Here is a 24,462-nt window from a genome sequence, read left to right as displayed (position 1 = left end):
GGCCCAGCCCTGCTCCCCAGGCTGCCCAGGACCCCTGACCCCACACCCCCTGGGGTGCCGCAGCCTCTCCAACCCTCTTCCTGCCTGCGCACCCTTTGGCCACCTCCAACCTGATCACCTCATACCCCAACCTTGCCCCACGCATCAAGTATGAGCTCCCACCTCTGTCCTCAGCCTCTCCCCTGTTCCTTCTGCCTCCCCTCCACCTTCCCTCCTATGACAATGTGCTGTCCTCACCCCTTCCCACCGCTGGGTCCTGCCTTCTGGGCTGGAGATTCTGTCTCCATCAGGGCCATCAGTCCACGGGGATGGAGGCAAGGGTGCCTTTTCCTGGTTCGTCACAACATATTGTATGGGCTCCTGGCAGCTCTGTTTCTGCCCGAGGCCAAAGCAAGCTTCATTTCACTGCCTCTTCCCTCCTCCCCTTAGACAAACTGGATGAAATTTTGGCGGCAGCTCAGCAGACGATCAGTGCAAGCGAGAGTCCTGGACCTGGTGGCCTTGCATCGCTGGGCAAACACCGGCCCAAAGGCTTCTTTGCCACTGAGGTAGGCAGCCTGGACTGGGGGATGGGAGCATAATGGAGAGGAGGCTTGGGGGGTGCACACACCAACCTGGAACAACGTCCTTCTCCTTGCAAACCTTTCCCACCCCTCTGTGTTGAATGTCGGTCCTAGAGGGGCACCATACTTCCTGGGCCCTCTCCTTTCTCCCCACTCTGGCAGCCTCCTTTCCTCTCTGCGCATCCTCTTCCTTACTCTCCTCCTAAGTCTTGTCTCTTGTTTCCTCACTCCCTGCTCCCACCTCTTGTCCATCTCCGTCCCACCTCAGGAGTCTCAGGGAAGGCATGATGTCACAGCTGGTGATCCCTGGCATCGGCCCAGCACATGATAATAGGTGCTCAACAAGAGGGAGTTATTAAAATATTATTTATTACCACTGTCTCCACTCTACCTGCTTTTCCCTAGGACAGAGGCTGACCTGTAATGGGTGGTGATCCTGTTTGGGACACTACATTTTACATGGATTATCTCATTTGTTCCTAGGATCATTCTGTGAGGTCCACATAGTTGTTAGCCCATTTACAGAGGGGAAACTGAGGCTCAGAGAGGGAGGCAGTATTTCAATCCAGGCAAGTCAGGCAACTGGATCCGTGGCATTGGCTCTTCTGGTGGGCCTGCTGGACCCTCCCTAGCTGGCCTGCCATTGGGCTGTGCCCTTTCATGGGAACACAGTCACCACCAGCCTCCTCCCCCCTCCAGCGTCACCTCCAGAGATCATACACGCCCTACTTCTCTCTTAGCACTTGCTTCTTCTCTGCTCGGGCCTTGCCCTCTGACCGTGCCCTTTGACCCCTTTTCCCCACAGGCCACACCCACCACCCAGTGGCTAACAGGCTATTTACTCTAAAACTAGATTCTTTGGCTTTTGAGGGACCATGGACCCCCTTGGCAGGCTAGCATAGTCCTCCTAATAATGCTTATAAACATAAAATAAATTACCTAAGAAAACAAAAGAAACCAATTACACCGATAATACAATTATCAGAATATTTTTTTAAAAGCAAAATCCATGGGGCACCTGGCTGGCTCAGTCGGTAGGGCATGTGACTCTTGATCTCGGGGGCATGAGTTTGAGCCCTGTGTTGGGCCTAGAGCTCAGTTAAACACATACACACACACACAAAGTAAAAGCAAAATTTATGATATAGAAACATCTATACTTTTTTGTCAACACGTTAGCCAGCAAGACCTCGTGATGGCTCTTAACTACTCTAACTAGTCATGAGGTGCATAAACACAATTTCAGGAGATCTGCACCTGCTGTTAAAGGATATGGAAATATCTGTGATTTCTTTTGGGGATACAGGCACAAGTCTTGCTAAGGTCGGCTTGGTTTGCTGCCTACATCCTTAATCGAGGAAATGTTGTGTTGTCGTTGGAAGATAATGACAATAAAGATGTAATTTTTTTTCCTAGTCCAAGTGCATGGCCCCCTTGCAGTCTATCCACAGACCTGCGAAGGGTTAGACTGCCTACTTTAGAACGCCTCATACTTTGACAAGAACCAAATGAAGGTGGCAAATTTTGTACTTGGACTCAAAGAATTGCTTTCAGATGTAAAGGTGGAGGGTCCTTGGCCACTTCTCAGGGCTTGGGAGAGTGCCCTGCACGCAGTAGCCCCTCACGTCTCACCTGTCCTGAGTTTCTCAAGGAATCTGAAACCTCTGAGGCTGTGAGGATCATCTTTTGTGCCCACCTCCCCCAAAGGTCAGTGTAGACTCGGAAGTGTATGGACAGTCAAGCCAGGCAGACCTGCCTCCAAATTCTGACTTCCTCTGACTTCCTGTGTTACTTGAACCATACTACCTAATTTCTCTGCATCCTCAGTTTCCTGCTCTGTACAATGGGGCTAAAGCCAATCTTGCTGGTCCTGATGAGGAGTGAATGAGATCACCTCCTAGCACAGCAGGCTCTCAACAGATGGCGAGCCCTCTTAGGCCATAAAACAAACTGGAGACCCCACAATGACTTGCCAGTGAGCCTTGAATGTGCCCCAGAGACCCTGTAACAGCGTATCACATGCAGAGTCTCCAAGAATAGATAGGGCAAACCCTGTTTTCATTTATTCAACAAATGGCAGCCAGCATGCCAACCCCTCCCTGTGTGAACCATGGTTGCAGAACAGACAAGATCCCAGCCTTCGTGGAATTCACCATCTGAGCTCCAAAGACACCCGTAGATGGGCCCAGACATGGGCCAGTAATAACACCAGCTGCCCACGTGCCCCTCTCTCCTAGAAACGAGACTCGCAGGCATTCACCTGAGTTCTTGAATGGCGTCTCCCTTCCTTCTGGGCCTTAGAGGCCAGTGGTGTTTTTCCCTGTTAGGTTTCCCTTTTTCTTCTCCCTTCCAGGGTCTGGCCCTGGGCCTTCCCAAAGCCCTGCCTCTCGTGTTGGGGTCTTTCTTCACCCTCATCTCTGTCCCCACCTTCCCACCAGCCATCCTGACTTCTCACACTAAGTCAACACGGGCCCCATCCTGCTGCTTCTGCATCTCCATGGCTCACTCTCTCTGTGGTCTTGTTCTCTTCTGTTTCTTGTCTCCCATCTGCTTCAGCTTCTCTCCCCTCCTCACTCTCTCACTTGGAGCTCTGTGCACTAGACCAGAGAAGGTAAGCTGGCAGTGTGGGGGCCCAGTATTGCCCCGAGGCCTCTTTTATCAGGCCTGAGCAACAGTGAATCAGAGTAACCTATTGTACAAGGTGCCACTGTTTGGAAACGTAAGAATTGGGAGATTTCAACCTCCCTGAAAGACACCCCACTGCACAAAACCTAACGTGGGGACATGGTACTGAGGGACCTGCCCATGCCAACAGTGGGAGTGGCAGACCCCAGGCAGATCCACTGTAGGTCAAGGTGCCTCTTGGGCTGTCTCCTCCTAGGGCTCTGCTGTCCATCCATCAGTCCTCCCCTCTGTGTGGCTTTGGCTCCCTCAGCTGCTGTCTGTTACCTGGTCACTGACCCCAAGGGGTACCCCACCTCCCCCCCCAACTCCTGCACTGTCCTCGCTTCCGCCCATCTTTATCTGGGTGCCAGTGTCAACCTTTCTCTGGACTCAAATTTTCCCTCTGATTATTTTGACCATACCCTCTTGATTGCATTATCTGTCTCTTTCCCTCCTCTTTGCATGCCTGACCCTCCTGGAGCAGCTGTGGCCCCCTCCATTCGAGGCCTCTCAGGACTGCCTCTCTTCCTGCTTTGTTGGGACCCTCTTTCTTCCCATCGCTTTCTCATTTCCCCTCCTGTCTGCCCGGTTCTGAACCCCCATCTCTGTCTTTGTCTATCTCTGTCTCTCCGTCTGTCTCCCCCTCCGCTCTCTCCCCCCTCACCCCTTTCCAAGGGCTGTCGCCCTGGCGTGCATTTCTCAGCCCATCTTCAGCCTCCAGCCTGCGCATAGCACCAGGGCGCACACTCTGCCCTTGAGGCATCAGACCCACCACCGGCCCACGAGGTGGCACCGGAGGAGGGCTGGACCTCCCGCTGACTCCTGCCCGCAGCCGGTGACGTCACGCGCACCCGGGCACTCTGATTGGCTGCCCGCCTCTGCGCGGGAGAGGACGCTCCCGGTTCGTGGATGGAGGTCAGCCTGTCCCACCTGGGTCAGTGTGCCGCTCAGGCAGGCAGTCCGACGCCTCCTCAGACGCTTTTGTGGCTTCTCCATCAGTCTGACATCTCCTCGGCCACTCTGACCCCTTTTATGTCAAGTTAACCCATCATTGGATCTCTCCTCTTCCACTTAGAAGTGTCTTCTGCCAATGTCCCAATCTGACGCCTTTCCCTCACTCTGCACTCTCTTCAGTCAGAGGCACCCCCACCCCGTCATTCGGAACCCTCCCCCATCACTCTACCTCCATCCATCCCCAATCCCATGCGTCTACCAGATGCTTCCCTCACCTTCCTTCCCACCTCCCCATTATCCCCTTGCTCGCCTTCCCCAGCCTGGACTCCGTATTCATTGTCCTCTCCAGCCTGCTTCTGCCCTCAGGGGTCCCTGCATCCTTTCTGACTGGGTGTTCCCCCATCTTGTCAGGGTGTCCTTCATTCTGCACATATTTACTGAGCACCTGTTATGCGCTGGACCTGCTGCTTGGCTCTGGGGGTGGAGGAGGGAATCAATCAAGGCCACTCCCATTAGAGAATTTACATTTGGGGGCGGAGGTTGGGTTTTGCAGACTTGGGTTCTGCCGCATGTAAGAGAAACCTCCAAATAACAGTGGCTTGAACCAGGAGAGTCTAACATCTCTGTCATGTTAACGAAGTCTGGAGGAGGGAGTCCCAGGCAGGTGTGGCAGCCACCATGGTCATGAAGACCCAGGATCCTTCTCACTTTCTGCTCCACCATCCTAGCCTTCTTTCCAACCATAAAGTCACCTCATAGTCCAAGATGGCTGGAGCTCTAGCTGTTACACCAGCATTCCAGGTAGCAGGAACAAGGAAGAGGGAAAGGCAGGAAGGCAAAGGAGGGCACATTGTTGCTTCTTGGGTTGCCTCTGAGGAGACCTCCCCAAAGAAACACACAACACTTGCACTTACGCATCCCAGCTGACCTTAGTTCCGTGGCCACACTCAGCTGCAAGGGGGCCTGGGGAATGTAGTCCCAATAGGTGCCAAAGGAGATTGCGGTTTCCTTACCAAGGAAGAAGAGTAGAATGGGAACTGGGTAGGCTCTGTGCCCAGGGAGACAGACAATGAACAAGCAAGCAAATAATTATACTAACTCTACACTGGTTTAAGTAGAGGGAGTTATGATGTAGAGTAACAGACAGAAGCCTCTCCAGGGAGGAGACATCTGAAACTAACAGACTTCACCCATTATCACTTTTCTACCACCTGTCTGACCTCATCTCCCACCCCTCAGCGCCCTGCTCACCCACTCGAGACACATCGGCCTCCTGACTGTTCCTTGAGCACACCAGACTCACTCCCACCTCAGGACGTTTACAATTGCTGTTCCCTCTGCCTGGGATACTCTTCCCCTGGATATATGCATGGCTCCCTTCTTCCGGAGATTGCTCAAATGATATCTTCACAGAAGGGCCTTCCTTGACAGCCCTATTTTAAATTATAGTCCTCCTCTCCTCCCCCTCTTCCCTCCACCCGACCCCGTTATGTTACTAATTTATTTTGTCTGCCCTCCAAAATAGACTTTTGTCTTATTTTGTCGATGGCTGCATCTGCAGCATCTAGAACAGTCCCTGGCATGAATCAGGTGCTCAGTAAATATCTGTGGAATGAATGAATGAATGAGACAAACACAGAGATGGTTAGTCTCAGTCCAGTGAGGTGTGTGCAGGGAGAGGTTAGGATAGGAGCATCCTGTGAGGGGCCAGAGCAGCACTGTCTTGTCCAGTAGAGTTCCTGGGTTGAAGGAACTGTTCTACATCCGTGCTGTCCCATACGGCAGCCACCAGCCGTGTGTGGTGACTGAACCCTTGAAATGTGGCCAGCAAAAACAGAGGAAGGGAGTTTTAAATTTTAATTTATTTTAATTTGTTAAAATTTACATCTGAAAGGGTGGTGGCTATTGTATTGGGCAGTGTAGGTTTAGAGAGGAAGGGAGACGCCAGGCCAGAGTGGGGGCCAGGGTGACAAGTCTTCCCAAGCAGAGCAGGGGAAGGATGTTCCAGGCAGAGGGAACAGCGTATGCAGAGGCCCTGAGGTGAGAAACAGCACAGGAAATTGAGAGAGGCAGGGAGTACTTAGAGCAAGGGGGCTGGAGGGTGCATGATGGGAGGTGAGGGCAGTAAGGTGGGGACTTCATCCAAAAAGGGTTTCCTTTCTCTGCACTTCTGGCCTCAAAGACAGAGAAGAGCAACATCCGAGGTCACCTGGCAGAAGCAAGGGAGTCAGTGCCTGATGTTGGCTCATTCTCCTTTAGTCACTGTTCATTTGACACAAGCTTATAGAATATCAGGTCCTGGTTGGGGACTGGGGACCCAGCAGTGAAAGAGACCAACAACGTTGCTACCATCAGGCAGGGTGTTAGGATTCCACGGGCCTTTGGCACTTTTTTTTTTTTAAGATTTTATTTATTTGAAAGAGAGAGAATGAGAGAGAGAGAGCATATGAGAGGGGGGAGGGTCAGAGGAGAAGCAGACTCCCTGCCGAGCAGGAAGCCCGATGTGGGACTCGATCCCGGGACTCCAGGAACATGACCCAAGCCGAAGGCAGTCGCTCAACCAACTGAGCCACCCAGGCGCCCTGGGCCTTTGCCACTTTTACCTTCATAAGCCCCTCTGTGTTGGTGCAAAGATGAATATTATCATCCAGGCTGGATTCTGTTCATTTCTCCCCCTCTGATTTTAAAGGAAATGAAAATATCTTCCCTGCAGGTGTCCTGGGCCGGAGATCCTGTACCTCTGGTGCCTTCAAGGAGCTGACATTCTAGGCAGGGAGTCAGGAAGGAAGCAAGTAAACAAGTCGTCTCAGATGGAAATGAGTGCCCTAAGGAAAACAGGACAGGAAAGTGCGGTAGACAGTGACTGGGAGGGACATTTGAGTGGAGGACGTAAAGACGGAAAGGAATGTGTGACGATGAGGAGAAAATGTTGCAGAGAGCAAATGCAGGACTTGCAAGTGTTCTAAAGCAGGGATGGACCTCGGGGCATTGGAGGAGCAGGACTGGTGGACACGGTGGACCAGAGTGAGCAGGTAGGAGATGTAGGCAGGGCTAGATTGTACTGGGCACCTGGGTTTCCTGTAGTGGGAGCATGAGATGGGGATTCCTGCGCCAACAGTATCCTAAGGGGAGAATTATAAGGGAGTGAGGGAGGCAAGGTGAGCTGCGGGAGGTCAGCAAACGTGGTCCCCGCTGGAGTTCCCTTTCAGCCTGATCCCTGGGAGAGTTTGAATTGCACCACGGAGTTAATCCTGCCTTGGATCTCTGTGTCAGTCTATCCTTGGCTGCAGGCTGCTCCCAGGAGTAGGGGGACGTAACCACTTGGGCCCATCAGCTCCTTTGGAGGAGGGGGATTCTTTAGAGCCAGGAGCAGCAGAGAGCCCAGGCAGCTGACACTCTCAGCAGCTGGGGATGGTCACTGCGTCCCAGTCAAAGGGATGTGGTGTGCACCAGCAGTGTCTACCACAGACCACAACTCAAGACCAGAGTTGGGAATTCCGATCCCCTCCTGACTGGTGATGTGGGATGCTCCTGCAGGATTTTAAGCAGGGCAATCGCATGACCTGTACTTCTTTTTGAAAGATCCGTCTGACTCTTACGTGGCAAGCAGACCAGAAAGCGGTGGAGGGTGGGGACAGGGTGGCAGCAGGGAGACAGGGGAAAAGGCTGGGGCAGCCAGCGAGCCAAGCAATGCTGGTGACTTGGACCTGGGTGGGGGGGTTGACAGCAAGAATGGAGAAAAGACCCAGAATAGTGATCGGTATGGGAAGCAGAGCTAACAGGGCTGCCTGAGAAACTGCTTTCTTTTCCTTTCTTTCTCCCCACTGCCCAAACTCAGACACCTTTCTCTCCCCCAGAATTCCCTTTTGCCTCCTCCATTCCTCTCACCCTTCCTGCAGAGGCTTGGAGAAGGCTTGGGGGCTGGCTGTATGGTGAAGCCATGAATCTTCACACCCAGACTGATCTTTCTCTGTTGTCTTTTTTCTCTGACTGCTACCCCAAAGTCAAGCTTCGATCCGCACCACCGCTCGCAGCCAAGTTATGAACGTCCTTCTTACCTGCCTCCAGGACCTGGGCTTATGCTCCGGCAAAAATCTATTGGTATGTCACCTGGACGGGTGGGTATAATGGATGCCAGCAGGGGAGGGGGAGGCTGGGAGAGTGACAGGTTACGGGAGGAATGAAGGGGCTTTGAAATGTCCTTTTCTACTTCCGTATATGACCACAGTTCCATCAAGCTGGGCAAAGAGCTCAGGCTTTGTTTTTGGGCAAACCTGGGTTTGAATTCTGGCTCTTGTCCCTCCTGGCTGTGTGACCTGGGGCAAGTAGCTTCACCTCTCTGGGCCTTGGGTTCTGCATCTAGGAAATGGGCATGTTATTGTTCCTGCCTGGATGCAGTGAGTCGAAGCCCCCACCACCTAGTTTCTTCTCTGTTATACCTGACTTCATTCATGCATGCATACATTCTAGAAATGTTTACTAAGCACTCCGCATAAGTCCTAGACTGCTGGGGATATGTCAGTGAACAAAACAGAGGAAAGGGTCCTGCCCTCATGGAGCTTGCCTTCTAGCAGGGGAAGACAGACAACAGATTATAAGGATAAGAAACAAGACAATTATATAGTATGTTGACAGTGGTAAGTTCTGTGTGGCGGGGGCGGGTGGGGAGCAGACTAGAATAAGAGAGATCAGGAGCGCTGGGAAGCAGATATGAGCCAAAACATGGAAATGAAGGGGGAGAGCCATGTGGATATGCAGTGATAAGGTATTCCAGGTAGTGAGAACAGCCGAGACAAAGGTCCTGAGGTAGGATTGAGCCACCGTTTGCTCAGATCAGGAAGACTGTGGGGTGGGAGGAGATCAGGAGCACAGCTGGGGGCCTGCTAAGTTTCAGATGCCAGTGAGACATCCAATTAAGTGGATATGGCATTTGGATATAGGAGCCTGGAGCTCAGGGGAGAGGACTGAGCCCCAGGACAGATGTGGGCGTCTTCAGCAGAGACATAGTGAATGAAGCAACATACAGCTTGAGATCGCCAAAGGAGAGAGAGTAGTCAGAGGGGAGAAGAGGGTCAAAGACTGAGCCCTGCAGTGATTAATAGGCAAAAGACTTTGCTCTTCCCAATCCACTTGGAGTCCTTTTGCTGATTGGGTCTAGCTTTTCTCCCACTTCCAGCGTCCACAGTCCATCAGTGTGAGTCTTGCATCTGTGAGGTCTACCTGTATCTCCTCATTTACCTCCTCTCAACCACCTGTAAAGCCACCCAGCATTGCTCACCTATAAATCGGCTCTCTCTAGTAAACGTTAGCCTCATCCTAAGCAGTTCCGTCTGTGAAAGCACAGGTTTGATGTGCTAATTACATTTTATTTCCGCGTATACATGAAAAAGAAATCTATAACTGTGCACCTAAACATGGCATCTTTCCTGGGCTCCAGCCACTTTTGCTCACCCCAAGCCACCGCTAGCGTAGGCCGTGTCTTTGTGGGAATTAGAAAATGCCGCCCCCTCCTGGCGTGGGGAGGAAGTTCAGCTGAATGTCGCCCCACCTCCCCTTGCTCCCTCTGCCGGTTGCTGCTGTGCAATGCACAGCCTGGTCGTCAAGCCAACTCTGGACTCATTCGTGTGAGGGTCTTAGCATATACTCAGTGGCGTCGTATTATTATTATTATTATTAATCATCATCATCATCTCATTAATATTGTAGTACTATGGGATAGGGGAGGAGGGAGACCCCCTCCCCCCACTCCTGGATCCACTGTATCTTCCCCAGGGGCTGCAGAAGATGATAGACCCTACCTAGCACCCCCAGCCATGAAGTTCAGCCGCAGCCTGTCTGTGCCTGGCTCGGAGGACATCCCCCCGCCGCCCACCACGTCCCCACCGGAGCCCCCCTACAGCACACCTCCAGCCCCCTCCTCCTCTGGCCGCCTCACCCCATCCCCCAGAGGAGGGCACTTCAACCCCAGTTCGGGTGGCCCGCTCCCCTCCTCTTCCCCCGCATCCTTTGATGGACCCTCCCCTCCCGACGCGCGTGTAGGGGGCCGTGAGAAGAGCCTGTACCACAGCGGGCCCCTGCCCCCCGCCCACCACCACCCGCCCCACCACCACCACCATCACGCCCCGCCCCCCCAGCCTCACCACCACCACGCCCACCCCCCTCATCCCCCCGAGATGGAGACCGGCGGCTCTCCCGACGACCCCCCACCCCGACTGGCTCTGGGGCCCCAGCCCAGCCTGCGCGGCTGGCGGGGCGGCGGGCCCAGCCCCACCCCGGGCGCCCCGTCCCCGTCGCACCACGGCAGCGGGGGCGGGGGCATCGGCTCCTCCCAGGCCCCGGCCCTGCGCTACTTCCAGCTGCCCCCCCGGGCGGCCAGCGCGGCCATGTACGTGCCAGCCCGCTCGGGCCGCGGGCGCAAGGGGCCCCTGGTCAAGCAGACCAAAGTCGAAGGCGAGCCGCAGAAGGGCGGCGGCCTCCCGCCCGCCCCGTCGCCCACGTCTCCGGCGTCGCCGCAGCCGCCGCCGGCCGCCCCGTCGGAGAAGAACTCCATCCCCATCCCCACCATCATCATCAAGGCCCCGTCCACCAGTAGCAGCGGCCGCAGCAGCCAGGGCAGCAGCACCGAGGCGGAGCCCCCCACTCAGCCCGAGGCTGCGGCCGGCGGCGGCGGCCCCTCGGCGCCGAGCCCCGCCCCGGCCATGTCCCCGGTGCCGCCGTCGCCCTCGCCCGTGCCCACCCCCACCCCCACCTCGCCCAGCGGCCCGGCCACCCTGGATTTCACCAGCCAGTTCGGAGCGGCCCTGGTGGGGGCGGCCCGGAGGGAAGGGGGCTGGCAGAACGAAGCCCGCCGGCGGTCCACGCTCTTCCTCTCCACCGACGCGGGGGACGAGGATGGCGGCGACAGCGGGCTGGGCCCAGGGGCGCCCCCGGGGCCCCGGCTGCGCCACTCGAAATCCATCGACGAAGGCATGTTCTCCGCCGAGCCCTACCTGCGGCTGGAGTCTGCGGGCGCGGGGAGCGGCGGCGGCTACGGGGCTTACGCGGCCGGCAGCCGCGCCTACGCGGGCAGCGGGGCCAGCAGCGCCTTCACCAGCTTCCTGCCGCCCCGACCCCTGGTCCACCCGCTGACCGGCAAGGCCCTGGACCCCGCCTCCCCGCTCGGGCTGGCCCTGGCCGCCCGAGAGCGGGCGCTGAAGGAGTCCTCGGAGGGTGGTGGGCCCCCCCAGCCCCCTCCAAGGCCCCCATCGCCCCGCTATGAGGCCCCGCCGCCCACCCCACACCACCACTCGCCCCACGCCCACCATGAGCCAGTGCTGCGTCTCTGGGGGGCCTCACCACCGGACCCCGCCCGCCGGGAGCTGGGGTACCGGGCAGGGCTGGGCAGCCAGGAGAAGTCCCTTCCGGCCAGCCCTCCAGCTGCCCGACGCTCCTTGCTGCACCGCTTGCCCCCCACAGCTCCCGGGGTCGGGCCCCTCCTCCTGCAGCTGGGGCCAGAGCCCCCGCCCCCGCACCCCGGGGTGAGCAAGGCGTGGAGGTCGGGGGCCCCCGAGGAGCCCGAACGGCTGCCCCTACACGTGCGGTTCCTTGAGAACTGCCAGCCCAGAGCCAGTGGGGCGGGGGGAAGGGGACCCCCCTCGGAAGACGGGCCGGGGGTTCCGCCGCCCAGCCCACGCCGGTCCGTACCGCCCTCGCCGACCTCCCCGCGGGGCAGTGAAGAGAATGGGCTTCCCCTGCTAGTCCTGCCGCCCCCTGCTCCCTCGGTGGATGTGGAAGACGGGGAATTCCTCTTCGTGGAACCGCTGCCCCCGCCCCTGGAGTTCTCCAACAGCTTCGAGAAGCCAGAGTCGCCCCTCACACCTGGGCCTCCCCACCCGCTGCCGGACCCACCCACCCCAACCACCCCCTTGCCCCCCGGGCCACCACCTGCTATTGCTGCCGCACCTCCCACCCTGGACTCCACGGCATCCAGCCTGACTTCCTATGACAGTGAGGTGGCCACACTGACCCAGGGGGCCCCCGTGGCTCCTGGGGACCCCCCTCCGCCAGGCCCACCGGCCCCGGCGGCCCCTGCTGCGCCGGCCCCACAGCCTGGCCCAGACCCACCGCCGGGCACAGATTCCGGTATCGAGGAGGTGGACAGCCGGAGCAGCAGCGACCACCCTCTGGAGACCATCAGCAGCGCATCCACACTGAGCAGCCTCTCTGCCGAAGGCGGTGGCGGCGGCGGGGGCGGGGGCGCCAGCGTGGCCAGTGGGCCAGAGCTTCTGGACACGTACGTGGCCTACCTGGACGGCCAGGCCTTCGGGGGGAGTGGGACTCCCGGCCCACCCTATCCTCCACAGCTCATGACTCCTTCTAAGCTCCGGGGCCGGGCTCTGGGGGCCAGCGGAGGACTGAGGCCCGGCCCTAGTGGGGGACTCCGGGACCCTGTCACTCCCACCAGCCCCACCGTCTCGGTGACAGGGGCTGGAACGGATGGGCTGCTGGCCCTGAGTGGTTGCACGGGACCCTCAGCGGCGGCTATGGCCGGGGGTCCGGTGGCTCTCGAGCCGGAAGGCCCTCCAGTGCCCTTGCCATCGGCCTCCTCTCTGCCTCGGAAGCTGCTGCCCTGGGAGGAGGGCCCGGGCCCCCCGCCACCACCCCTGCCCGGGCCCCTGGCCCAGCCTCAGGCCTCAGCCTTGGCCACAGTAAAAGCCAGCATCATCAGTGAACTCAGCTCCAAGCTTCAGCAATTTGGGGGCTCCTCGGCAGCTGGTGGCGCTCTGCCCTGGGCCCGGGGAGGCAGCGGGGGAAGCGGGGACAGCCACCACGGGGGAGCCAGCTACGTCCCTGAGAGGACCGCTTCCCTGCAGCGGCAGAGGTGAGCCGGGGCTGATGGTTGGTGATGGAGGCCACAGGGGCCAATGCTGTGGGTACCAGAGCCTACCTTCCCCGTAGCTGCGTCCTTTGAGGGTCCCAGGTGGCAGAAAGAAAGCAGAAACGAGGCTGGCTTGCAGAAGTCCGTCCTCAGGGAAGCATGCTTTCACAGATAGTTTATCTCAGTAGCTTTTGTGCTCTCTTCCCATCACCATGACAACCCACATCCCATGATGAACCAAAAAAATATTGACAAAAGAGATTGGAGCACAACTTGCCGATGTCTGTTTCCTTGGTGGGCTGTCAGTTCTGACAGTCCCTGAAATCTGTGAGTCCCTTGAACCCGGTGTGGCTCAAGATTAAGATGCTTTAGGGCGCAGTGGTTTGGAGTGTGGGTCTGGAGCCGGGCTTCTTGGGCTTTGGGTCTCAGCCCTGGACTTCTAACTGGGTGACCTTAGGCAGAGGAATCCACCTCTCTGTAGAAGGGGGACAGCGTTAGACCCACCTAAAGGGTTTTTGAGAGGATTAAATATGGGCCATTGTTGTAGCACAAGTTGGGGGAGAGGAGGGGCCTCTTACCAAAGCCCAGGAAGTATGGATGGGAAAATATGGGATAGTGGAGAAGTTTCCTAAAGCAGCTAGCTTAGCCAGGATCGCCACAGAGTTCGAGCTCGTTCAAGCCCTTCTAGTCTTAGGGAAAGTAGAGTCACATTCCTGATTCAGGCACACGGAGAGAGTGAGGAGAGGTTTCTTAATCCCCCTGCCCTTGTCCTTCTGCAGAGTTCACTCTAACTCTGAGGGTCTGATGGCCTTACGGTGATATTATTTGAATGTGGTTTCATCGGGCCTTTGAGATCTTAAGGCGACCGTCTGATTATTTTTAAGTATTCTGGGTGAAGGAGAGGATGCTTAATGTAGGCGACAGGTGCACCAGCTATTGATTTACCACCTGCTGTGCTCTGGGTGCCCTTCTAGGTGACAGGGACCCCATGGGGGACAGGACAAGCAAAGCCCTGCCCTCACGGAGCTCATAGTCTAATGAGGCAGGGATGGGGGATGGTTAGAGATGGCCTCTCAAATAACCAGCAAGATGAGCAGAAACCGGAGGAAGGGAGAGAGCAGATCCCGTGGCTACCTGGGGGAAGTGAGCTAGGCCAAGGGAACAGCCAGTTCAAAGGCCCTGAGGCAGGACTGTTCTGAAGGGCGCTAAAGGGATGAGGGGAACCTTTTTCTCCCCTTGTTTCTTCTCTCTTTCATCTCCCTCTCCTCATCTCTCTCCCTCTCTCTCTCTCTCTCTCTGTCCCCTGTCCCCTTCCATCTCTCTCCCCTGAACGCTCACCCTCTTTTTGTTCCTCTTTCACCGTCTCCCTGTCTTCCACTCTGCTGTGACTGGCCATAACCCGATAGGCAGTATAGAGTAGTGGTTAAGAGCTCAGACTTTGGTGCCATATAACTGGGCTCTGCCACTTCCTGGCTGTGTGTCCTTAGGCAAGTTACTTAACCTCTCTGTGCTGCTGATAATAATAGTAACCTGCATCAGGGCTGTCATGGGGAATACACTGAGATGCGATATGTAAAGCACTTAGAACAATGCCTGGCACACGTGAGCATCAGTAAGTGGTGGCGATTATTATTATTATCACTTAATGTCTCTTTTTCTTTCATCTCTCTTGACTGTCACCCTCTCCCTGTCCTCTCGTTCTTCTCTCCCTTCATTTCTGTCCTGACATCTGTCTTACCCCCTTGCTCCTTCTATCTCTTCCCATCTTTCTTCTCCACCTCTCTACCCCTGCTCCTGTCTCTCTTCTCTCCCTACGTCTCGACCTCTGCCTCTTTCTCACCCCACCATTGCCCTCCAAACCCCCTTCCTCCACCCCTGCCCCTTTGTCACCTTCCAGACTCTCTGAAGACTCCCAGTCCTCGCTCCTCTCCAAACCCGTCAGCAGCCTGTTTCAGAACTGGCCCAAACCACCTCTGCCACCACTCCCCACAGGAAGCGGGGTCCCCCCTTCAGCAGCTGCAGCTCCAGGGGCCACCTCACCCTCAGCCTCCTCCTCCACGTCTACCCGCCACCTCCAGGGTGTGGAGTTCGAGATGCGGCCGCCTCTGCTCCGCCGGGCCCCCAGCCCCTCACTGCTGCCCGCCTCAGAGCACAAGGTCAGCCCTGCGCCCAGGCCCTCGTCCCTGCCCATCCTGCCTTCTGGACCCCTGTATCCGGGCCTCTTTGACATCCGCAGCTCCCCAACTGGAGGGGCAGGAGGCTCAGCTGACCCTTTCGCCCCTGTCTTTGTGCCACCACACCCCGGGATTTCCGGGGGGCTTGGTGGAGCCTTGTCAGGGGCCTCCCGCTCCCTCTCACCAACCCGCCTGCTTTCGCTGCCCCCGGACAAGCCCTTCGGCGCTAAACCTCTGGGGTTCTGGACCAAGTTCGACGTGGCTGATTGGCTGGAGTGGCTGGGCTTGGCTGAGCACCGAGCACAGTTCCTGGACCACGAGATTGATGGCTCCCATCTGCCCGCCCTGACCAAGGAGGATTACGTCGATCTGGGTGTGACCAGGGTGGGCCACCGCATGAACATCGACCGGGCTCTCAAATTTTTCCTGGAGAGGTGATGGCTGGCCTGGACGGACCAGCCCGTCCACAGAACCCTTGAGCCTACTGGCCTCTTGACCTCTGACCCCTGACCGTCATTCTCTCCCCCTGGGCCAGGGACTCTGCTAGAACTGTGCCCTGCCCTCCTCTCCCAAGGCCGGAGGTCACCAGGTGGCCTGATCCTGGCCAGACATTTGCACCTCACAGGAGGGGGCAGCTGACACAAGACTGTGTGTGAAGCAGGGAACAGGGGGGAGGTGATGGAGGAGATCACAGAGGGGGATGGAGAAGGAGGGAAGGGTCGGTTCTGGGGAGGGGGAAACAGACAGAGCCATAGAGGGTCAGCCCTGAGCCTGATTGGATGGGGGTTGTCCCCGGCCGCAGGGGAAGGGGGTGCCCTCAGATTCCACCACCTGCCACCCCTCTAACAACCCTTCCCCCCCTCTCCAGGCCCCTGGGCTCTCCCTATGCACCTTCCCCTCTCCCTAGCACACACAGCAGCCACCGCCCCCACCCCCCGCCCCGGCCTCTTGCACGCTCCTTTGCACGCCTGCTTGCCTCTCCTCTCCCCGGGCTACAATTTTGCACAAATTTGCCCTCTCGCTGTCTTGCACACTCCGCCTTCGCTTCTGGCTCGTGAGGCCCTCTCAGCGCTCAGACACGCCCTGTTTCCCTAGCACACATTGCATCTCTTCTCCCACGTTCCGTACCCTTACTGTCTCAAACTCTCGCCTGTGTACTCTTCCCTTGGTACCCTCTCTTACACACCTCACTCCTGAAAATCTCTAAACCCTTGCTGCAGACACACTTGGGACACCCTTTTCCCTACCCACTCACAAACTCTGTGCACACATACTTATTCTGTGGAACACACCTGCCTTTATTCAGCTCTTGCACACTTGCTATCCCATGCACTGCTCCTGACACGCTTGTGCCCATCGTCTTTAAGCATCTCCCCTTCTTGTTCTCGAACCCCCACGTTCTGACTCTCCCCACCTCTCCCTCTCACAGTGACACTCCCACGTCCTTCCCTGCCCCTCCCCTCCTCACGCTATCACTTCTTATCCCGCATCTTGTACACCTGCCTCCCAGGAACTGCTTCTCTCTCAAATGCTCGCTCCCTTCCTCTTTGCCAGGCCCCCACTCCTGTGCACCCTTCTTTTCCAAATTTGTGTCCTGCTTCATTCTCAACTCTTCTGTGAACTTTCTTGCACACTCAACTCTTGCACACACGTCCTCCCCAGCACTTCCGCTGCTCTTGAAGCCATGTTCCTTCTCTAACAATGTTCCTGCACACCATGGCTTTGCTGCACACTCATTCTTGAATTTCTCCTTGTTCTTGTTGGCTCCTCAGTGACTGTTTCCATCTCCCTGGGGGGAACTCGACTGTCTCTCTCCTTTTGCACACTTGTCTCCTAACACACTCTTGGGCTATACTGTCGTTTCTTTTCCTAGCATCCTTATTTTTTGTGCCTGTGGAGGAACAGGTCTTGCAGACATTCTTACCCTGCCTGTTTTCTCACCTCTTGGACACTCCTTTCTCCTGTCGAGAGAAGACCCTATGCACACTCCCCTCTTGCTCACCATGCCTCCACGCTTCCTCTTCTCCCTGCTCCAGTCTGTGACCCACATCCCCCCTCCTCTCGCTCTTCCTAGCTCTTCCTGGACCATCTCTCCATCCATTTTGCACGAAGATTCCCCCACCCCCACCCCTAACCTTTCCTTCTCTCCAAGAAACACCTTCTCCCTCCAGCATGGCTGTTCCTTCCTGCACGCTTCCCCCCTCCCTTTATTCCTGGGGCTTGGGAATTTTAAGCCACCCCTTCCCCTGGGAAGCCCCCTCTCCTACTGTGGGTAAAGGGGGGAGGGCATCGCCCTCAGGTCCCCCCCATGTTCAGCTGCCAAAGAAGGGAGCTCCCCCTCCTTTCCCCAAGCCCATTCCCCCTCTGCTGCCCCCTACCCCCGGGGGGGGGCGCTCCGTCCATAGGGGGGAGGGTGCTTGCAGCCCTCTCCCCTCACCACGTCAGGGATCTGCGGGGAACCTTGTGGGAGGGTCGTGGGAGGGGGGAGGCGTGGCAAGGAGGGGGGCAGAGGTCGCGCTGGGCCCCTACCCGCCCCCTCCCCCTTGTCGGATGCCCCCCGTCCGCAGGGGGCCTGCGCGGCGCCCGTCTATCAAGGGCTTGTTCATTCTGGATGGGTGCCGCGGGGTTGGGGAGGGTGTAGGGGGTGGGGGGGGAGGAGAGGTCGGGGTGGGAGGGGGAAGGGACTGGATGGGGGCAGCGCGGGGCGGAGAGGATAAAGCAAAAAGAGGAACAATAACAAAAGAAAATACAAAAAAAAAACAAAACCCTAGAACACATAAAAAAAAAAATCCAGAAAAAAAAAAAAAAACCTGAAATAAAAGCCCGAGAATTGTCTTCCAAGGGGGGTGGGAGGAGAAAAGAGGAGGGGGGCGGATGAAGACGTCTGGTTCTCGCTGAGACAGGGATTGGCATGGGTTGAAAGCCCCGGCGCCCGGGTCTTCCCTCTCGCGAGCCTCAGTTCATCTTTCAAGGGATTGGGACCCAGGCGTCCATTTGCAGGGACTGGGGGGAGATGAGGGAGGCGGGATTATATTGTGGGGGTTCATCCCTACCCCCCATCACCTCCCTCCCCCTGACTCCCCACCAAGATTTTGCAGAGAGAAATGGCTTTTGTACCAGGTCATTCTTTATAATTAAACTCACAGTATCCACCCCCTCGAGCCGGCCCCGCCTCCTTCCTGGGGAGGCAACGCCCCCTTCCCTCGGGGGTTCCGGGTGGGTCGCCCGAGCCAGCTGGGCGGTGTACAGGCGCAGCCGGGCCCCGCCCCCTAAGTGTTAGTCTTGGTCGGTCGGCTCCGCCCCCAGGGCCTCGAGCATGCGCCGCCGGACAAGGGAGCGGCGCAGGTGCAGGCGGTAATCGGCCAGCAGCAGCTCGTCGTGGCGCACCAGCGGGTGTGCGTTCCCGCGGAGGCGGATGCCGGAGCGCAGCAGACGCGAGCGAGTCTGGAAGTCCGTGACCGTGATGAGCCACCTGTGAGGGGGCGGGGCCAAGAGGACAGGGACGGGGCGGAGACCGACGGGAATCGCTGGTGGTCCCAGCCCCTCCTTTGACTGTCGGAGGGTCCCTGCCTGGTCCATGTTCGTTTACCCACTCCGGTTGCTCAACTAGTCGCTCTGTCCCTAAACCCCTCTGCAGTCCTGCCCTCTCGCTGAGGTCAACCCGTACTTCGATCCTTACGCGGGTGATTCTAGGTTTTCTCTCAGCCTGGTCCTGTCCCCTAATTGTGGTCTGTCGAGGCTCCATCTCTTCAAACCGCCGCTCCAGGGCTGGGCCCTTCAGTGTGTCTCTCAGGCCTGTCCCCTGATTTAGGTTTCTCCCGGCCTTGCCCCCAACTACACACTCCAGGCCGCTGGCCCTCCAGATCTCTCCTGGTCCCACCCCCTCAATGTGCTGGGTCCAGGCTCCGACCCCCCACACCTCGGTTTTATCTGTCCAGGTCACTCAAAGCCTATTTCCTCACTCCAGATCCCGCCTTCTCTCTGATCTCACCTGGCCCTGCCCCCTCACCGCGCTCACTCTCGGCTGGAGCCCCTTCCCGGTTCACTTCACTTCGCTCTCAGCCGGGTGGTCCGGCCCTTGCACCAACCAGGTCCCTCTCCAAACCACACAGCTTTCCTTTCCCGGCCCCGCCCACTCAGCGCCTTGGCTCCGGCTCCGCCCCCCCCACCGCGCTCACTAGGCCACACCCCTCACCTCCGCCGCTCCTGGCCCCGCCTCTCGTTACCTAGTGGCCCCGACCCCGCCCCAGTCTCACCTGTCCCGGCGCCCCGCAGTCCCACAGATGACATTCATATTTTCAAAGCGGATGCTGCTCACGCGCCCGCTCTCCATGGCTCCGGGTAACTCGGCCTCCAGAGCCTCCAGCACCTCCAGGTGGGTAAGGTCCTCCTCTGGCTGGAGGAGTCAAGAGAGCGAGCCTCAGCATGTGACACTAAGGTTCAGTCCAGGTTCCCAAGTCCCCACCTTAGACCCACTTGCAGGACCGGCCAGAATCCCAGGTGGCATTTGAGAGGCAAGTTCACACTCCATCTCAGGATCCTATCGCTCTAGTCAAAGCGGGGAAAACAGGTGTCTCTGAGGTAGAAAAGCATCTACCTGTCATTCTAGGTCATTCTCCAAAAAATCACTTCTCACCAAGCCGATTTGCCAATGAACAGTTGGCTTACATGATTCACCAATTTGGCCAATTTTACCAAGCTACCAAAAACTTTTCCAGCAACCTGCACTGGATGGCAGGCTTTGAGCAGCTCTTGAAGATCCCGCAAGGCTTAAAGTTGCACACTTTTCCTTTTATGTTCCTGTTAGCATTTTAAGGAATGTTCAGTTGTAAATAATAATAATAATAAGGATCATAGGGGTTGTGACTTCTTGTCATTCAGAAACATTGACCACTAACCACATTTTCAGCATGAGATTACCATGTGGAAGGTGACATACCATGGTCATAACATATAAAATTGCTGATGAACTAGGATGAAATCATGAAATTGGTCACCTCCAGGAAGGCAAGCTGTGGATGTGTGTGGCGGGGGGAGGAGGGGGGTCCCCTGTTCAGAGCCACAAAGAAGAGGAGGGATGCGCTGGGAATTGGTTCCCGTAACAAGGACAACAATCTCTGTGTTGGGCTAAAGTCACTCAGATCAGCTGAGGAGTACCTCTGAGGCCTTCCATGTACCTGGCACATGGAAGCATCCCATTAAGGCGCTTTTAATTTACTAGCGAGAACCTAGTAGATACCACCTCTGACTGATGGTAAACATTACCAACGGATTTGTACACTGAATGACCAGTTCACAGAATCTGCCCAAAACGGGCTTTATCCTGAGTCTTTGCTATATTTGCAAACTTTACAGAATTTCATGGTAGATGAATTAACAGGACTCCCTGTGTCCTCAGTCTCCCTGCTCTCTACCGTTCAATCTCTGCCCTTCTCTACCCCTCTTTCTCCCCCTCTCTCTGCCTCTCTGGGACCAGCAGTGATCAAAGTGACGATTGGTCCTTTGACAAATTCATAATCAATTTTTAGCAACCTAGAACCTGGTGCCAAGCCCACGGCTGGTAAGCCGCAGAGCCTAGATGTAAACCTCATTTCTGAGCCGGTTCCCTTTCTAGCCTCCCACCCAAATTGTGCAGAAGCTTGGGGTCCGAGGTCACAGGGGCAGGCGCAGGAGGGCCACTCACTGAGGTCTCCATGCACAGACAGAGAGGCTGGGCAGCGGGTGGTGTGGGGAACTTCCGGATGCACGGGAGCTCTCGGTCCAGCGCCTCATATTCTGCAATGACCTGACGTAGGTACTGCTTCCTGGAGAGAGAGCGAGCGGGCAGGGCACTCCAAGGTCAGGGGTCGCCATCATCGCACTCGGGGAAGGGGGGAGCTGAAATCAGAAGTCATGGGGCCAGGGGCTACTCACGAGGATCTGACAGGCCTGCCTGGGCTCCGGGCTTGTATCTCCTCTGGGGTCTCTAGGTCCACAAGGAGGGCTCCTGGGGATGAAGAACTCAGTGTCAGCTGCCCTGAGCACTCCTCAGACATTATTCGGCCTAAATGGGCATCCTGAAGTGTTGTCCATGCCACTCCCGAATAGCTCTTATACCAGTCACTAAGCTATTGCCTCTCAGCTCCGAACAACTCCCTTCTGCACCCACTCTGTGATCCCAGGGCAGGGGACCCTACCAACCCGGGTTCTGTTCCTACAGCTGGGTTCCTGTTAGGCCCTGCCTGAAGGGGGCGCTAGAGAGAGGTTGCAAGGCCGGAGGAAGAGGAAGGGACTTGCCTCGCTTTGCTTCCTATTCCAGTCACCCCAGCCGGGCAGCAGCCTTTGAATCCAGTGTGTGGTTTTCCCAACACTCTCAGAACCAACCTCCTGATTGCAACTAGGCTGATAAAAGCTGCCAAATCTGAGGTGTTCTAGGCAACTCCTCCGACTAACGGGTCTCACGGCCAACTGCTAGTTATCCCACATAATCCATTTTCCCCCTCCTCTACAATCTTAGAGTCTGATCCAGCACACAGCATGCCGCCGGGCTAGAGATAACATCCCTTGCAGCTGTGTGTGACCGTGTGACCGAGTTCTCACCAACAGTGTTAGGGGAGTGAAGGGTGCAACTTTGGAGTCATTTGTTTAAAAGAAGATGGCTTGGGGCGCCTGGGTGGCTCAGTTGGTTAAGCGACTGCCTTCGGCTCAGGTCATGATCCTGGAGTCCCGGGATCGAGTCCCGCATCGGGCTCCCTGCTCAGCGAGGAGCCTGCTTCTCCCTCTGACCCTCCCCCTCTCAAGCTCTCTCTCTCTCTCTCTCATTCTCTCTCTCAAATAAATAAATAAAATCTTTAAAAAAAAAAAAAAAGAAGATGGCTTGTCTTTGACTTGTTGCCCCCTCCCTTGTACTGGGATGTGGATGTAGCAACAAGCCAGCTTCAGCCTTGCTAGAGCAACAATATGGAGGGAATCCGGGTCCCTGAGTCATCTCATGGGGCTGAGATGTCCCACCAATCCAGACCACCTGCCTCCTGTCACATGAGAGCAATACACTCTCTTCTTCATGCCATTGTGTTTGCGGGTGTCTCTTTGTTACAGCAGATGAACAAAGAGGAAAGCAGCCATTGACAGCCAGGGCTCTTTATGTCGGACATAAACAATTTCACAGAACACCCACATCAGCCAAGGCCACCCCGTGACCATCACAGACCAAGATAAAAATAAGAGTGGATTGGGTGCCTGGGTGGCTCAGATGGTTAAGCGTCTGCCTTCGAATCAGGTCATGATCTCAGGGTCCTGGGATCGAGTCCCGCATCGGGCTCCCTAATCCTTGGGAGCCTGCTTCTCCCTCTGCCTCTCTCTCTCTGTCTCTCTCTGTCTCTCATGAATAAATAAATAAAATCTTAAAAAAAAAAAAGAGTGGAGTCATGTCTCAACACCATACAACACGAACACCATCCAAACCACAAAATGACCAAACATCCTCCCCTTGGTTCAGAGCTGATGCTGCTTCTTCCCCACCCACAACGTTCGCTCCATTCATCCCTCCTGCGTCATAGACTTGCCTCCCCTTCCTGCCAGCATGCGATCCAGAGCAAAGCCTGCTTCCCTGAATCCTCCCAAAGTCACCTAACCCAGCAGCTCCCATAATAATAAGTGCTCCCTAACACCCTCCGACTAAGACATGCCATGTGTTACGGACTCCCTGAGTACAAGTCAATAAACTCAGCGGTGTGCTGGTAAATGTTTAATTAATATCACTCTGTCTGTCTCTCTCTCTTACACACACACACGCACACACACACACACACACACAGATTGTAACATTTGCCAGTTTTCATACTGTCAGTACTCCCACCATGACCAATTTCATGCTCCCCACAGTTTTAACAACCAGCTTGCAAAATTTAACAGTCGGCTCTTGTGAGCAGATACAGGCTGTCTCCGGCACACAGCTATGTCACAGCTAAGCTCCTGGCGGTCTTTGACTCAGCTTGTACCATAGTAAGTCCCCTGCTCTTGTCCCCGTCCTCCCACCTCCCATCTGTTTCCACGGGGCAGCTGGGGTGATCGTTCCATCATAGCGCCCCATGTTTGCAAACCACCAGTGGCTTCCTCTTGCCTTCAGGACCCAGTCCTCCCTGAGGTGGGGACTCGCTCCTCAGTGTGTGATCTGGGGAGCAGTACCTTATTTGAAACACAGCATTTCGATGTGAGGGAACTGGTATAATAGGAATATTCTATGCTTCACAGTGTTTGAGTGAGATGAATCTAGGCATTTGTCAAAACCGACTGAAATATATTTAAGATCTCTTTGTTTTATGTATGCAAATTGGACAATAAATTGAAACAAAAAAAGAAAGAGTCACAGCATTTCGGGGTCCACCCCAGACCTACGGGATCAGAATCTGCATTTTAACAAGGTCCCCTTTGAGAAGCACCTGCCCTGTGTGTGGTTGCCCCTGTTGACTTCTCTGATCATTTCTTCCAGCTATGCTGGCTTCCCCTACATCCTTCCAACACAATAACCTCCTCAAACCTGCCCACGTAACAATACTAATAACTGTATGTTTACAATCCCTTTTTAAAAGCCAAGCCCTTGGGGTGCCTGGCTGACAGTTGCAAGCAATTCTTGATCTCGGGGTTGTGAGTTCAAGCCTCACACTGGGCTTAGAGCTTACTTTAAAAATAAAACAAAATAAAAAGCCAATCACTTTCAAAGGTGTTTTCCATTGCATCCTCACAACAACTTTCCGAAATAGTGCAGTTTAACAAATGATGCAACAGAAGCATAGAGAGATTATGTGACTTGCCCAAGGTCACGCAGCCTTATGTGATAGAATTAGGATGAAAATCTAGGCATCTGGATCCAGACTCTGTGCTCTCAATCTCCCTAGTCTGCTGCCTCTCACCCCACTCTTGTCTAGACCAACTGCCCTGCCCTCCAAGAGCTCCCGGTCTGATGGGGGAAGCAGTCACTGTAAAGGGCAATAGAAGCTACAGTGGACATGTCACGAGGTGAAGGCGAAGCCTAGCCTAGGGGCAATCAGGAAAGGCTCCTTGGAGGAGGTAATGTCCACAGTGAGACCCAGAGAATAAGGAGGAGCTTGCCAAATAAAGAAATGGCGGCAGGGGGTGGGGTGCCTGGATGGCTCAGTCAGTTGAGCGTCTAACTCTTGATCTCAGCTCAGGTCTTGATCTCAGGGTCGTGAGTTCAAGCCCCACATTGGGCTCCACGCTGGGCGTGGAGCCTACTTAAAAAAAAAAAAAA

The 24,462-nt window shown here is 56.0% G+C and overlaps 2 protein-coding genes across 5 annotated transcripts in view; one reads left to right on the top strand and one right to left on the bottom strand.

Annotated features, from left to right (window-relative positions):
• Positions 1–17,866, top strand: part of SHANK1 (SH3 and multiple ankyrin repeat domains 1) — a 45,806-nt gene extending 27,940 nt beyond the window's left edge. For all 4 annotated transcript variants that reach the window (XM_081807598.1, XM_081807601.1, XM_081807600.1 and 1 more), the window contains 4 exons: positions 430–548; positions 8,186–8,282; positions 9,954–13,041; positions 14,936–17,866. In XM_081807598.1, the coding sequence (XP_081663724.1) occupies positions 430–548; positions 8,186–8,282; positions 9,954–13,041; positions 14,936–15,650 (4,019 nt within the window). In that variant the 3' untranslated portion in view covers positions 15,651–17,866. The remainder of the gene's footprint in view (positions 1–429; positions 549–8,185; positions 8,283–9,953; positions 13,042–14,935) is intronic.
• Positions 17,867–18,488: 622 nt separating this feature from the next.
• Positions 18,489–24,462, bottom strand: part of C16H19orf81 (chromosome 16 C19orf81 homolog) — a 7,571-nt gene continuing 1,597 nt past the window's right edge. The window contains exons 2-5 of the mRNA XM_031019036.2: positions 21,126–21,198; positions 20,896–21,016; positions 19,469–19,608; positions 18,489–18,684 (exon numbers count right to left, since the gene is read on the bottom strand). Coding sequence (XP_030874896.2) covers positions 18,489–18,684; positions 19,469–19,608; positions 20,896–21,016; positions 21,126–21,198 — 530 coding nt within the window. The remainder of the gene's footprint in view (positions 18,685–19,468; positions 19,609–20,895; positions 21,017–21,125; positions 21,199–24,462) is intronic.

Source organism: Leptonychotes weddellii, chromosome 16, assembly GCF_054177405.1.
Source record: "Leptonychotes weddellii isolate Sample4059 chromosome 16, ASM5417740v2, whole genome shotgun sequence".
Taxonomy (NCBI): domain Eukaryota; kingdom Metazoa; phylum Chordata; class Mammalia; order Carnivora; family Phocidae; genus Leptonychotes; species Leptonychotes weddellii.
This window is presented reverse-complemented; position numbering and strand designations above follow the sequence as displayed.